Source organism: Ranitomeya variabilis, chromosome 4 (assembly GCF_051348905.1).
Source record: "Ranitomeya variabilis isolate aRanVar5 chromosome 4, aRanVar5.hap1, whole genome shotgun sequence".
In the NCBI taxonomy this organism is placed as follows: domain Eukaryota; kingdom Metazoa; phylum Chordata; class Amphibia; order Anura; family Dendrobatidae; genus Ranitomeya; species Ranitomeya variabilis.
This window is the reverse complement of record NC_135235.1, coordinates 194951023-194966329: the sequence shown is the minus strand read 5'-3', so window position 1 is coordinate 194966329 and position 15307 is coordinate 194951023. Positions and strand designations below refer to the sequence as shown.

The 15307-nt window shown below is 44.0% G+C and overlaps 1 protein-coding gene across 10 annotated transcripts in view; it reads right to left on the bottom strand.

The window, feature by feature from the left end:
* The window catches only part of PLEKHA4 (pleckstrin homology domain containing A4), a 95848-nt gene that overhangs the window by 12607 nt on the left and 67934 nt on the right, over nucleotides 1-15307 (bottom strand). For 7 of the 10 annotated variants that reach the window (XM_077259522.1, XM_077259526.1, XM_077259530.1 and 4 more), the window contains exons 3-10: nucleotides 8153-8260; nucleotides 5871-5943; nucleotides 5682-5782; nucleotides 5464-5579; nucleotides 2159-2587; nucleotides 990-2037; nucleotides 669-749; nucleotides 186-278 (exon numbers count right to left, since the gene is read on the bottom strand). In XM_077259522.1, coding sequence (XP_077115637.1) covers nucleotides 186-278; nucleotides 669-749; nucleotides 990-2037; nucleotides 2159-2587; nucleotides 5464-5579; nucleotides 5682-5782; nucleotides 5871-5943; nucleotides 8153-8260 — 2049 coding nt within the window. The remainder of the gene's footprint in view (nucleotides 1-185; nucleotides 279-668; nucleotides 750-989; nucleotides 2038-2158; nucleotides 2588-5463; nucleotides 5580-5681; nucleotides 5783-5870; nucleotides 5944-8152; nucleotides 8261-15307) is intronic. The other 3 variants (XM_077259529.1, XM_077259531.1, XM_077259525.1) reach the window with 1 other exon arrangement.

The following is a 15307-nucleotide window of genomic DNA, read 5'->3' as shown; positions in this document are numbered from 1 at the left end:
TAGTGCTTCACTTTTCAATAAGCAGATGTAAACGATCTATCAAAATAGTAGATGGTACAAAGATCTCCTTCAGATACACCAATGGTGCTGGTCCTATGAGAAGGGACCTCCACGGTACTACTACGACCCTCATCTTCTAAACATACAATTGAACTGATGTGTAATATTCGCAAAAATAAACTTACCACAGAACTCAATGACAGTCGCTTTCCAGCAGGTAGATGAGGACGACTGGGACCAGGGGGCAAAGGTGGCAGATGGGAATAACTCGCAGAACCCTGTAGAGCAAGAACAGTTTGGGTTTGTTATTTTTCGCTCTCATAAACAAAACTATGCTCCGGCCTGAAGCAAGGAAATCTTACGGAGAGTATAATTAAAGGTAAGTAAAATGTAAAAATATTACTAACATACAAATATATATGTAATAAATAAAATATATATATTACACGTAGACTTAAGTTATGGAAAACTGCAAAATTAACATATAGGCAAGTTATTGATTTAAAAAATAAATAAATGGATGGTTTATTGGTGAACCAAGAAAATATTCCCCTTCACTTGGATTATAGGATCCACTGGCACAAATAATACTAATAATAAACAATAAATCAACAACTGAAATAATGATTATAATTATTATTTAATAACTCATCCAATGATCCACTTACCATTTTTGACAGGTGCCTTGGTGTGTTGCCAAGTCCTCGACCGGAACATACTGCTGGGGGAAGGAATGACCTTTCTGAATACTATTGGCAGAAAGAGATGGAAAAAAAAAATTCTCATTACAATTATTTTCCTGTTTTGATAAATTTTCCATCTTACTTTGGTTCTGCAGAACCACTACAGGAAACACAAGTGACGTGTGCACCGTAATCCTAACATCCACAACTATGAATTACTTCAATTAACATTAATTAAAGCATATAATTTGTATAATTAACAAAGTAAAAAAAGCAACGTGAACTGCATTCCGAATAAAGGCCTACCCTTGGTCCTTGGCTCCTGTGTCTTCTTTGTGATGGAGTCAGAGACAGCTCTACGGGGTATTCTTCTACTATTACCCTCTCTGATGGAGCATTCGGTCTGATTTGCAGTCTATTATTGGGATACCCATGGACTCTAGGAGGTAAATTCATTCCACAACTTTCCAGCCTTTCATCTTCTGCTCCCAAAGGTTGAGATCTTCGGGAATATCGATTAGGACCTTTTGACATTGTAGATGAAGTGAAAGCCTCTTCAGATGGCAATACATCGTACCTATCGGCTGGAGTTTGAGGCCTCGATGCGGACTTTACTAAGTGGCTTCTGGTTCGAGAGCCACTTACAAAATAATCTCCTGGTCTTTCTTCACCGTGTCTGATAGTTACAGAATTAGGAACTCTGTCTTCTGAAGGAAGGATGTCTACTCTGCCAATCGGTGTATTGGATCGAACGGTTATTCTTCCCAAAGATGGAGATCCGGTCACAGCCACAAATACATCCTCATTGGAAGAAGTTTTATGTTGCTGCGTTTGGACTTTTGGACTGACGATTGGCGTCAGGGGCATATCTTTCTTGGTTGGACTTCCGATAGACAACGCAACATTTCCCTGAGGACTCTCTGGATAATGAGGAGATTTCTCGCAAAGCAAAGGGCTTCCATAAATCAAGTTCGGAGGAGGATTTTTCTTTAGCATCTTATGTCTAGAAACCTCTGAAGGTGTGGGAGGAAGAGACTGCGATCTCGAGGCTTTGATTATCCTCTGGACTACATACTCCACTCTTTCTGGAGAATGGCATGTGGTGGTCCTTGATGGAGAGCAAGAAAGTGGAGACATTTTTCTTCCATCTTGTGTTTCGGGAAGCTCAGCTTGTGCCATGAATTTTTCATCTTTCAAGTTCCAGTTCCGCTCTAAGATGTCAGTTCTATACACATGAGAAGGCACCACGGCTGGAGAAGAAGGAGCAGAGCGGGAGTGAGGAGAGGAATATTCTTCATGTGGGAATTCAGATCCCTTTGGTGGATGTCTATGAGGACTCTTGTCTTGGTAAGATCTGTGAAAAAAAATAAAGTTATATCATACCAATGTGATATCCATATTAAATTAGGAGGTTTGCATCTATATTTTCAGAAGATGCAAGATCAGTCAAAAAGAACAGTACAACAGATGCTTACACTGACAGACACTTATGAAAAGGCACCCACTCTTCATCTTCAGGAATAGAGCCCTTCCCCTCCGCAGACATCTTGGATTCCACTTCGTGTCTGTTGTACGTGAATTCCACATGCTTTACTCCACTTTCTGGTGTGGGTGGAGGTACAGATCCGTTCTGGGAGATAGACGTATAGTGTTGCATAGCATCTGTTAAAGACTCCCTCAGCCCACTGAACAAGCGATCTTTCTCAAAGTCTCCATTTCTATCCTGGTCTGGAAGGCTGTCCCTGGAGCTCTCATCTTGTGATCTGGTTTCAGACAGATGGGCAATCTCCAAAGATTCGGCACTTTTTCCATCATCCCCAGCAGTGTTTATTTCAGAGTGGGAGAAATCTTCATAGCTGGCATACAACGCATCTTGTGGGGACAGATTGTGATCATGATTACTCCTGAAATAAAAGATCACAAGATTAATGTTGACATACATAACGTTCAATACTAAAGAGAACATGACTCAACTGCCTGGATATCAGGTCTCCTGTAACCATAAATGACCACACCAAAATGTTACATTCTCACTTAAGACATAAAAATTGAATTCTGTTCTGACTAATGCTCAGTGTACAAGCACTTTCACATGTGTTTTGACATGTGGGGTTTAAGTGCTTGAGACCCTGGAAATCACTAAAAAAATAAAAGCTGAAGCGCTCAACCAATTGCTGATCTTTCGGAGACTGAAGAAGGACTATACAGTAAAGGTACCGTCTCACAGTGGCACTTTGGTCACTACGACGGCACGATGCGTGACGCTCCAGCGTCGCTCCATTATCGCTCCAGCGTCGTAGACTGCGATCACACTTCGCAATGCACGGCGCTGAAGCGATAATTTCATAACGTATTTGCGATGTAGAAGTCGTACGGGCATGTCACACAGGAGGTGCTCTCACAATTCAGAGCACATTTTGCATAATCTATGCGTGACGTTGTTCACGAGGGGCGTGTTGTGGTGCTAGCTAACTACACCTGTAATGTGCTAATTGGCCGTTGGTTACTGTGCGCGCATTGGTTGGAGAGAAAAGAATACAGTGCTCGAGAGCCGCGGTTTTATCGGCCGGGAACAATAGTACCACGTCTGTCGAATGAGCGCACAGTATTGTACCGCCCAATCAGCACACAGGAGGTGGAGAATTTGGCGCTCCTACGTATCAAGCTCCTCCACCCATTACATCGTATACAATATCGTGCATACCTTTGTTACACGATGCGATCATGCCGCCACAGCGGGACACTTGACGACGAAAGAAAGTTTCAAACGATCTGCTACGACGTACGATTCTCAGCGGGGTCCCTGATCGCAGTAGCGTGTCAGACACAGCGAGATCGTAAGTATATCGCTGGAACGTCACGGATCGTGCCGTCGTAGCGCCAAAGTGCCACTGTGAGACGGTACCCTTAGTCTTCAAGCCCGTCCTATGTGCTTGAGAAGAGTAACGCTCAGCCAAGATTCTGATCAGTGGGTTTTGGCATCAGAATTAAAAGAAAAATTTTGCATTTACTACATATGAGAGATGGGCATCTTATAATGAGCCTTAGAACATGACCAGGGATAAATGGCAAATAATCTACACCCAGCCTTGTGTCGGGGTGTTTACCCCTCATCAGCGCAGAGTAGAGTCTGGCTGGGTGCAACGTTCTCGACATGTCAACCGTTTTGCGAGAGCGCAGCAAGGGTATGTGCACACTGTCTTTTTCAGTCACGTACACTTCATAACCAAAAAAGTGCTCGAACGGTAAAAAGAATGAACGGACAGACGGCAATGTAAAAACAATTCGCCATGCGTATGTTCCATCTCTATCATCTTTTAACCACTTTACATTTGTAAAGCAGTCAAAGGAAGTGACTTGGTCTATTCTTTACGTGGCTTCACTGCTTGATACATACAAGCCCCCAATTCCAACCACCCCAAAAAAAAAATTCTTGATTGTTAGTGGTCTGACCGCAGGGATCAGCACCAATCAGTAGAACGAGTAACTTATCAATATTAGAATGGAGTAGCAATGTGAATGGCGAACCGCCGCTCCATTCATTCTCTGTGGGGCTAAAATGCACTGGGCTTTGCCTTTTCAGGCAGAGCATGAATGGAGCAGTAGTTCGGTATCTGACCTGCTGCTCCATTTTGTAATGGGGATAAAAATTCTCAATTCTCTTGACCGTTGCAGGTCCCAATGGTCAGACCTCCACCAACAAACATGTGGTCGCCCTTCACACGGATAGGTGATAACTTTTTCCGATCTATGGAAGAACTTTCCAAACAACTACCACTATTTTAGACTCTTTGCCCTCAGGAATTCATGAAGTTTTCCAGGAAAGTCCATTCATAACCAATCACTAGGGCAGGTGGTGCTTCCTTCAATGTTTCGCACGTAGATTCATCTGGGGTTGGGTTGAGCGAAACGGATCGGACATTTTCAAAAGTCGACGACTTTCAGCAAAGTCGGGTTTCATGAAACCCGATCCCAATGTGGGATTGGCCATGCGGTCGGCGATCTTCGCGCCAAAGTCGCGTTTCATATGACGCTTTCCCCGCCATTTTTTCAGCTAATGAAGGAGTGTGGGCAGCGTGATGACATAGGTTCCGGCTTGCTTTGTGCGGCGTCACAGGGGGTAAAACCGCCATCTTAACGTTTGGGACATAGCGATTTGCACAGTGAAACACAAACTTTGGAGAGAGAGAGAGAGAGAGAGAGAGAGAGAGAGAGAGAGAGAGAGAGAGAGAGAGAGAGAGAGAGAGAGAGAGAGAGGGAGAGAGAGGGAGAGAGAGGGAGAGAGAGGGAGAGAGGGGGAGAGAGGGAGAGGGGGAGAGAACAAAAAAAAAAAAATCCCCATTGACCTGCATTGGGTTTCGTGTTTCGGTTGGCCCCCGACTTTTCACAATAATCGGCCGATTTCACACGATCCGACTTTCGAGACAGTCGGGTTTCACGAGACCCGATCCTAAAAAAGCAAAAGTCGCTCAACCCTAATCTGGGGTTGTCTACATCATTCTAAATGTTTCGCCCTTAACATGAAACCATGTCTCTGACAGTCCCATTGTGAGACAGGAACATCACACCGACTGTTCTCTAATACACACGTACTGACAGGATTCACTTCCTCCGACTAGATCTTTTCTTTCCACAGTCTGCTAACATTTCTTCGTTCACTCATCACATTCATTCATACGATTCTGTCTGCTAGCCAACGTGAAGCTACAGTAACCGATCAGTCCACAAGTCTCAGATAGCTCCTGTACACGCACAATGTTCGGTCACACAATATTCGTACTTATTTTTATTGTCACCGACGACCAGAGCAGATTGATTCATGGCGCGGATCCAGGCATTCATGTCTTCCTGAGTGTCGGCTCCAAAATAATAGGTTCTCATGCCGGGATGTTCTGCCTGAAAGGTTGGAGATTATTAATACTATGAAATGGCGGCACTACGTGTCCATGTAGTGCTGACCCCAAATAATATGTCTATGAGAAGGCAACTGCGGCAGACCTTAAAACTGAATCTTCTGTTTTTTACTTCTCTTGGGTTGGCCGGCAAGATCTCATAGCTTGGTAATAAAATGCTGCCCAGGACGGTCTCCTCTCTGCTGTCTGCAAGAATGTACATAGGAAACAAGATGATGACCGCAGGATAAAAGAAGCAATATTGGGAGATTCTGACGAGGAGGCTCTTCGTTACCTCGGTAGTAAAACAAGCAGAATTCTGATAGCACGAACCACCGCCTCTTCCACAGACGTAAGCCGGCACTGTCCTGCAAGAAAGACGACGGTGAGGACAAGCACTCACATTGGAGGTCGCCTCGCTCATAATGCAGATTTACTGCAGTTTCTAGAAGAGTGTAGAACACTTGCATTTCTTACATTTTCAAATATAAAAAGTTTTTACCATTTATTTATAAAATTGCATTTATACTTCATGCAATTTACAAAAATACCACTAGAGGAACACAGCGCCTGTCACAAACCACTGAGCTGAACATTTGGGTGTTAAGGGGACCTATCAACAGTGCAGTTTTTGCTCCCATTTTATTCAAGTTGCTCCCCAGTGTATGCAAGTTTTTTTTGTTTTGTTTTAGCAGATATACGGTTCCAGAGATATCCCTTGTCTTTCCCCATGTGCTGAGTTCTCCTGTCTGTGCTCTCTTCTTTGACCTGTCTACCCCATGTGCTACCCCCCCCCATCCCTCTCCTTCCTGTTCTGTGTTCTCCCCTCAAAGACAATACTGACATTACAGCAGGAGATTGCAGAGGATACATTTTGTGAGGTAAAATATTGTTTAAAAACAGTCAGTAAAATATTTTACCTGACAAAATGAATCCTCTGTGATCCCCTGCTGTAATGTCAGTATTGTCTTTTGCTTCCTCCCCTGCCCAGGAGCTGTGGTATGCTCCGTACACGGTCAGACACAGTCAAAAATGAACTTTCGTTCGTGGGAAAATCCCTTTAATGTGACCGGCTTCCTCTGCCTGTAGACACGTCGCGAATCTGCCGCCAGGATCAGCCGAATGATTCAATGCACCTGCGCGGTATTCACGCAGGCGCAGTAAATCAGACCACCACCGTGTTTGTGCAGACAGATAGCGGCGGTCACATTAACACTGTGCATGCGCTCCTCCTGTACAAAGATGGCGGCACTCAGTGAATCATCCCGGTGGCGGCGTGTTCACAACGGTGGTACGGCGCAAGAGGCTGCGTACGGCGTATACAGTCTGTTTGTGTGTGGTGCGTAAGGTGTGTATGGTGTGTGTGGTGTGACGGTGTTCCGCTGGTGGTACCATACAAGAGGCTGGTACCACCAACAGTTTCCATATTGAGACACCCATCACTTGGGTGTCCCAATATGGAGGTCAGTGAACTTCCGCCGCTTGGAATTCTGGGATCCGGACACAAGGTACGTATATATAGAAAAATTTCCACTAATTAAAAACAGGGAAATAGCTCTGGAACCATATGGGGGAGAAAATAATACAAATATATATATATATATATATATATATATATATATATATATATATATATATATATATATATATATATATATATATATATATATATATATATATATATATATATATATATATATATATATATATATTTATTTATATTTTCTGTGTTATTATTGTTATTAATAACAAATGTCTATTATACGTTAAAACAAACAAATAGCATGCTCAGGGGTGCAGACAGACTAAAATAAGAGCAAAGACTCTTTAATCTCCTTAAACTCTTTAATACTTGTGCCTAGTTTAGTTTTTTCTGTAATCTATAAAATATCTTTATTAGTTGGTTCAGCACCTAAATGTAACACTTAATTCTTACCGCCATTACATGACACAACCAAAACTTGACAACCTCAGGCATAAATGAGGATGACAAGTTTGGGTCAGAAGACCTGCATTGTGGCCCATACTTGGACTGCAAAACATAGGTGTGTGAATCTGGCCTTATTACATTTTCAGCATTTAAACTACATTATAAAAAAAAAAAAAAAAAGAAAAGTAATATTTTATATCTAAAGGGAATCTGTCAGTAGGATCCATCTCCTAAGCCGTCTATATGGGCATGAAGGTCATAGGAAGCTGAATAAAATGATCCCTTGATATCTGCGATGGGACGAAGCTTTCTGGCCCAGAGATCTTATCTGCTCATTTACATATTAAGAGAAATATGGATTTCACTGGAATAAGAAATCGGGTTGTAGGTATCAAGGTATCATTTTATTCAGCTTTCCATGACCTACATGCCCATAAAGACGGCTTAGGGGGGCTGATCCTAACAACAGATTCCCTTTAAATGCTGAACTAATGAATAAAAATTCTCATTGGACTACAAAAAAGCCCACAAAATAAAGAAAAAACTAGACTTTATAGAGGAAAACATTCCACCTCTGACAGTGCGATGGGTTGGACACGATCTTTACATTTCTAGACATTTATCGGACAGTCTTGGCATTCACTAACCTGTTTATACAGCCAGCCCCGAATCACCACCGGAGAGTTGGGGTCCCTCTTAATAGAATATTCCCTTTTCCCAAACGTGTGCACTCTCTTCACTGATCGAGTTGATGGCTAAACGCAGGAACAATGAGGGGAATCAGAGCTTTGTGAAGGCAACAATTCATCACACTGATGTTACATTTCATAGCTGCAGATAATAAAACCCAGATTAATGTGTCCTAATAAATGATAGAAGGAAATGAACTGGAATCTGACTCCTAACTGCAGCTATTCCAAGAACATGTTCTAACTTTCTTTTTTAACAAATGCCTGGAAGAACTGGACAGGAATCCATCAAAATAGCCTTATCTCAGCAACATGGTCCAAACGGCCCACCAGTAAAGTCTCCAGTAGGCCTTGGGCCGGACGCAACAATGTCACCCCAACACAAGAGAAGACTGCCCCATTCAGAAAGACCAATATTGTCCTGCAACGTTGTTTAATTTTTGGGGGATGATTCACAAATAACGGATTTGACTGACACCTCAATAGAGTAGGAAATGATCCAGTCCTAACAAGTCACCAATTATTCCCCGAATATGGCTTTACAGATAGTGGTCTGACCATTGGGAACCCAACCAGTCACCAAAATAGGAGACTGTAGACCACATTAAAATTGGGGAAGGGGGGGCACAGTCATATAGGCACGCAACTGCTACAGCCAAAGGCTACGTCAATGATGGAGATAGCCGAGTGCTGCACTCAACAGTCATCTCTCCGTCGGTCCCATATAATAGGACTAGAATGGCAGTGCACAAGAGCGAGATGAGCCTCCAGCAAAGGGTTATCTCCTTGTAAACATAAGAAGCGGAATTTTGAATTCACATGCCCAATCCTTCACTCCCGAATACCATCAGAGATACTATGGTTCATCCGACTTTTTTTTTTTCTTATGTATATTGTCACCTAAAAGGGTTATTTCCATCTTTAGAAGTTATTCACAGTATAGGTGATAACTTACTGATTGGTGGGAATACGAACGATCCCTAGAACAAGGCTCTGAAATGTCCTGTCTGAATGGAGATGAGGCCAGGTGTGTGCACCAATGCTCCATTCATTCTCTATGGAACAGCCAGAAAAGGTCCACCAATATTCTCAGCTATATCTGGCATTACCATAGGAGATGAATAGAGCTCTATTCAGAAGGGCTTTTTAGAACCCCATTTTTTTTGGAATCGATTGGGGTAAATGTGGTCAGTCATTGACCTACCGACAAGTTTTATCCTGTGGTTAAGTGAGAATGTCTAAAGATGAGAATAATGATATAAAAAGGCCAACCACCAGGTCAAAAGTGAGCGGTGTTACTTTAACCCTACTGCTCCCCAAACAATGTTTTGGCTTGGTTTGATTTTTTTTTTTGTAAATTGGCCATACAGCTCCAGAGATATGGGCCTACATTTTAAGGTCTCTACAAGGAGACGTTGCTCACAGGATCCCTGGGGCGGTTCTTTAGACTACTCTGCATGATTGTCTCTGTCTGCAGTGTGATTCCTATAAGTGTGTTCTAGAAGTGTGAAGATTAATTTAGAATTAAAACCAGAAGAATGTATACAGACTGTGCCCTGCTATCTGCCACCATCGCACTCTAACCAGCATGTCTATTCTTCCTACAGGTATGTTCATGCACCCAGCTCTCCTGCCTTGTCTGTCTATGAAGTGCACATAGTACATCACCCAACTTTCCACACAGACTTTCCACTGCTCCTAGCATTCACATGGTATGACTTTCAGCTAACCCCAGCTTACCCAGTGTTATTTATGACGTTGTTTACTTGGGCTTGATTGTATGCATCTGGTCCACCCTTAATTCTCAGACCAAGATGAGCAGACACCACTCCTCTCTGCTTCACACCTGAATGCACTTAGTTGTACATATATTGCATAGCACAAGTCTGCAATGACTTTAAGGCCCCGTCTCACATAGCAATTTACCAACGATCACGACCAGCGATACGACCTGGCCGTGATCGTTGGTAAGTCGTTGTGTGGTCGCTGGGGAGCTGTCACACAGACAGCTCTCTCCAGCGACCAACGATCAGGGGAACAACTTCGGCATCGTTGAAACTGTCTTCAACGATGCCGAAGTCCCCCTGCAGCACCCGGGTAACCAGGGTAAACATCGGGTTACTAAGCGCAGGGCCGCGCTTAGTAACCCGATGTTTACCCTGGTTACCAAAAAAAAACAAACAGTACATACTCGCCTTTCGGTGTCCCTTGCCGTCTGCTTCCTGCTCTGACTGAGCCGCCGTACAGTGAGAGCAGAGCGCAGCGGTGACGTCACTGCTGTGATCTGCTCTCACTTTCCGGCCGGCAGTCAGTCAGAGCAGGAAGCAGACGGCAAGGGACACCGAAAGGCGAGTATGTACTGTTTTTTTTTTTTTACATTTACGCTGGTAACCAGGGTAAACATCGGGTTACTAAGCGCGGCCCTGCGCTTAGTAACCCGATGTTTACCCTGGTTACCAGTGAAGACATCGCTGGATCGGTGTCACACACACCGATTCAGCGATGTCAGCGGGACCTCAACGACCAAAAAAAGGTCCAGGCCATTCCGACACGACCAGCGATCTCACAGCAGGGGCCTGATCGCTGGTACGTGTCACACATAGCGAGATCGCTACTGAGGTCGCTGTTGCGTCACAAAACTAGTGACTCAGCAGCGATCTCGCTAGCGATCTCGCTATGTGAGACGGGGCCTTTAGTCTGCAGTGTGATTCCTATAAGTGTGTCCTAGAAGTGTGAAGATTAATTTAGAATTAAAACCAGAAGTGAACCAGAAGGGAACTGAAGGTAACTGGCCAGTCACTGTAAACAATGTTTCTCTTTGTTGTCACTCTCAGGGTATGTGCACACGTCAGGATTTCTTGCAGAAATTTCCTGAAGAAAACTGGAAATTTTCTGCAAGAAATCCACATTTTTTTGCGCTTTTTTTCCCGTTTTTTTCGCGTTTTTTTAGCATTTTGCAAGCGAAATTAGCTTGCAGAATGCTAAAGTTTTCTGTTGTGGATTCTGTTGGTGGGCTCCCTCTGGTGGTTACTGCTGGTACTGGGTGACTTTGGTGGGTTGCGGCCTTTGGTTTCCACCTGTCCATCAGAGGCTGGGTGTTTCCTATTTTACCTGGCCTTTCTGTCATTTCCCTTGCCGGCTATCAATGTGTTCAGATGTGCTCTGTTTGGTTCCTGCCTACCTGCTCCCAGATCTTTCAGGATAAGCTAAGTGCTGATTTTCAGTTGTTTGGTTTTTGGTCCAGCTTGCTTAGAATGTCTCTATGCTAGCTGGTTGCTCTAGTGGACTGAGGTTCTCCCCATGTGCCATGAGTTGGCACATGGGTTCTTGTAATCTCAGGATGGTTTTTTTGATTAGGGTTTTTTGCTGACCGCTCAGTCCCCTTTTGTATCATTCTGCTTTCTAGTTTTCAGCGGGCCTCTATTTGCTAAAGCTATATACATCATCTCCATGTGTGTGCCTTCCTCTCATTTCACCGTCAATACATGTGGGGGGCAACTATACCTTTGGGGTTAATTCCTCTGGAGGCAAGTGAGGTCTTGTTTTCTCTGCAGTACTAGTTAGCTATTAGGCTGGTGCGTGGCGTCTAGAACCAACGTAGGCACGCTCCCTGGCTATCTCTAGTTGCGTTTGTCAGGCGTAGGGCAGCGGTCAGCCCAGGTTCCATCACCCTAGAGCTCGTCCGATATTTTGTTATACTTTGCTTGTCCTGTGCTATCCCTAGCCATTGGGGATTCATGACAGTATAGCCGGCCAACAAAGTGTTAATTGTTTGGGCTGAAGCAGGAGGAAAAGAAGTGTTCAAGGAAATTTTTTTTTTTTTTTTTCCTTCAGAGTTTTGCTGCCTAGCCCTTAATTGCTGTCTAGCTGCTTCTTACCTCCTCTTAACCCTTGAATGGCTCTGATCTTAGCTGTTTATCATGGATGTCCAGAGTTTGGCTTCCAGCCTGAGTAATCTCGTGGCAAAGGTTCAAAACATACAGGATTTCGTTGTTCACACTCCCATGTCTGAACCTAGAATTCCTATTCCAGAGTTTTTTTCTGGAGATAGATCTACCTTCCTGAATTTCAGGAACAATTGTAAATTGTTTCTCTCTTTGAAATCTCGCTCCTCTTGAGACCCTGCTCAACAGGTCAAGATTGTTATATCGTTCCCACGGGGCGACCCTCAGAATTGGGCATTTGCATTGGCACCAGGGGATCCTGCGTTGCTCAGTGTGGATGCGTTTTTTCTGGCATTGGGATTGCTCTATGAGGAACCTAACCTAGAGATTCAGGCTGAAAAGGCTTTATTAGCCCTCTCTCAGGGGCATGATGAAGCGGAAATATATTGTCAGAAATTTCGGAAATGGTCGTTGCTTACTCAGTGGAATGAGTGCGCCCTGGCTGCAAACTTCAGAAATGGTCTTTCTGAGGCCATTAAGGATATTATGGTGGGGTTCCCTGCGCCTACAGGTCTGAATGAGTCTATGGCTATGGCCATTCAGATTGATCGGCGTTTACGGGAGCGCAAACCCGTGCACCAGTTGGCGGTGTCTTCTGAACAGGCACCTGAGACTATGCAATGTGATAGAATTCAGTCCAGAAGTGAACGGCAAAATTATAGGCGGAAAAATGGTTTGTGTTTTTATTGTGGTGATTCAGCTCATGTTATATCAGCATGCTCTAAACGCACAAGAAGGGTTGATAAATCTTTTGCCATTGATACTCTGCAGTCTAAGTTCATTTTGTCTGTGACTCTGATTTTTTCACTGTCTTCCATTTCCGTCGATGCCTATGTGGATTCAGGCGCTGCCCTGAGTCTTATGGATTGGTCATTTGCTAAACGCTGCGGTTTTAGTCTAGAGCCTCTGGAAGTTCCTATTCCTCTGAAGGGAATTGATTCTACACCATTGGCTATGACTAAACCGCAGTATTGGACACAAGTGACCATGCGCATGACTCCCGTTCATCAGGAGGTGATTCGCTTCCTTGTACTGTATAATTTACATGATGTACTAGTGCTTGGTCTGCCATGGTTACAAACTCATAATCCTGTCCTGGACTGGAAAACAATGTCTGTGCTAAGCTGGGGATGTCAGGGGGTTCATGAGTATGCACCTCCGATTTCTATCGCTTCATCGACTCCTTCGGAGATCCCTGCGTTTTTGTCAGATTATAAGGATGTTTTTGAGGAGCCTAAGCTCAATTCGCTCCCTCCTCATAGAGAGTGTGACTGTGCTATAGAATTGATTCCTGGCAGTAAGTTCCCTAAGGGTCGTTTATTTAATCTGTCACTGCCAGAGCATACTGCTATGCGGAATTATATTAAGGAGTCCTTGGAAAAGGGACATATTCGTCCATCTTCGTCCCCTCTGGGAGCTGGTTTTTTTTTCGTGGCAAAAAAAGATGGTTCCCTGAGGCCTTGTATAGATTATCGCCTTCTGAATAAGATTACAGTCAAATACCAGTATCCATTGCCATTATTTACTGATTTGTTTGCTCGCATTAAGGGGGCTAGGTGGTTCACTAAAATAGATCTTCGTGGTGCGTATAATCTGGTGCGGATAAAACAGGGTGATGAGTGGAAAACCGCATTTAATACGCCTGAGGGCCATTTTGAGTATTTGGTAATGCCTTTTGGACTCTCCAATGCTCCGTCAGTCTTTCAGTCCTTTATGCACAATATTTTCCGTGAATATCTGGATAAGTTTATGATTGTGTATTTGGATGATATTTTGGTGTTTTCTGATGACTGGGAGTCTCATGTTCTACAGGTCAGGAAGGTGTTTCAGGTTTTGCGGGCCAATTCTCTGTTTGTGAAGGGCTCAAAGTGTCTCTTCGGAGTCCAGAAGATTTCTTTTTTGGGGTACATTTTTTCTCCTTCTACTATTGAGATGGATCCCGTTAAGGTTCAGGCTATTTGTGACTGGACACAACCTACATCTGTTAAGAGCCTTCAGAAGTTCTTGGGGTTTGCTAATTTTTATCGTCGGTTCATTGCTAATTTTTCCAGTATTGTTAAACCTTTGACTGATTTGACTAAAAAGGGTGCTGATGTTGCTGATTGGTCTCCTGCGGCCGTGGAGGCCTTTCGGGAACTTAAGCGCCGGTTTTCTTCTGCTCCTGTGTTGTGTCAACCAGATGTGTCACTTCCTTTTCAGGTGGAGGTTGATGCTTCCGAGATTGGAGCGGGGGCGGTTTTGTCACAGAGAAGTTCTAATGGCTCGGTGACGAAGCCATGTGCTTTCTTCTCTAGAAAATTCTCGCCCGCCGAGCGCAATTATGATGTGGGTAATCGGGAGCTTTTGGCCATGAAGTGGGCATTTGAGGAGTGGCGTCATTGGCTTGAGGGTGCTAAACATCGCGTGGTGGTCTTGACTGATCACAAGAATCTTATTTACCTTGAGTCTGCCAGGCGTTTGAATCCTAGACAGGCTCGTTGGTCATTATTTTTTTCTCGTTTCAATTTCGTGGTTTCATACCTGCCAGGTTCAAAGAATGTGAAGGCAGATGCTCTTTCCAGGAGTTTTGTGCCTGATTCTCCTGGAGACACTGGGCCTGCTGGTATCCTTAGGGATGGGGTAATATTGTCCGCCGTATCCCCAGACTTGCGACGTGCATTGCAGGAGTTTCAGGTGGATAAACCGGATCGATGTCCACCAGAAAGACTGTTTGTTCCGGATGATTGGACCAGTAGAGTCATCTCCGAGGTCCATTCTTCTGTGTTGGCTGGTCATCCTGGAATATTTGGTACAAGAGATTTGGTGGCCAGGTCTTTTTGGTGGCCTTCCTTGTCTAGGGATGTGCGTACCTTTGTGCAGTCTTGTGAAGTGTGTGCTCGAGCTAAGCCTTGCTGTTCATGGGCTAGTGGGTTGTTGTTATCTTTGCCCATCCCGAAGAGGCCTTGGACGCACATTTCCATGGATTTTATTTCTGATCTCCCGGTTTCACAGAAAATGTCCGTTATCTGGGTTGTGTGTGACCGCTTTTCTAAGATGGTTCATTTGGTGCCCTTGCCTAAGTTACCCTCCTCCTCTGAGTTGGTTCTTTTGTTTTTTCAGAACGTGGTTCGTTTGCATGGGATTCCGGAGAATATCGTTTCTGACAGGGGATCCCAGTTTGTGTCTAGAT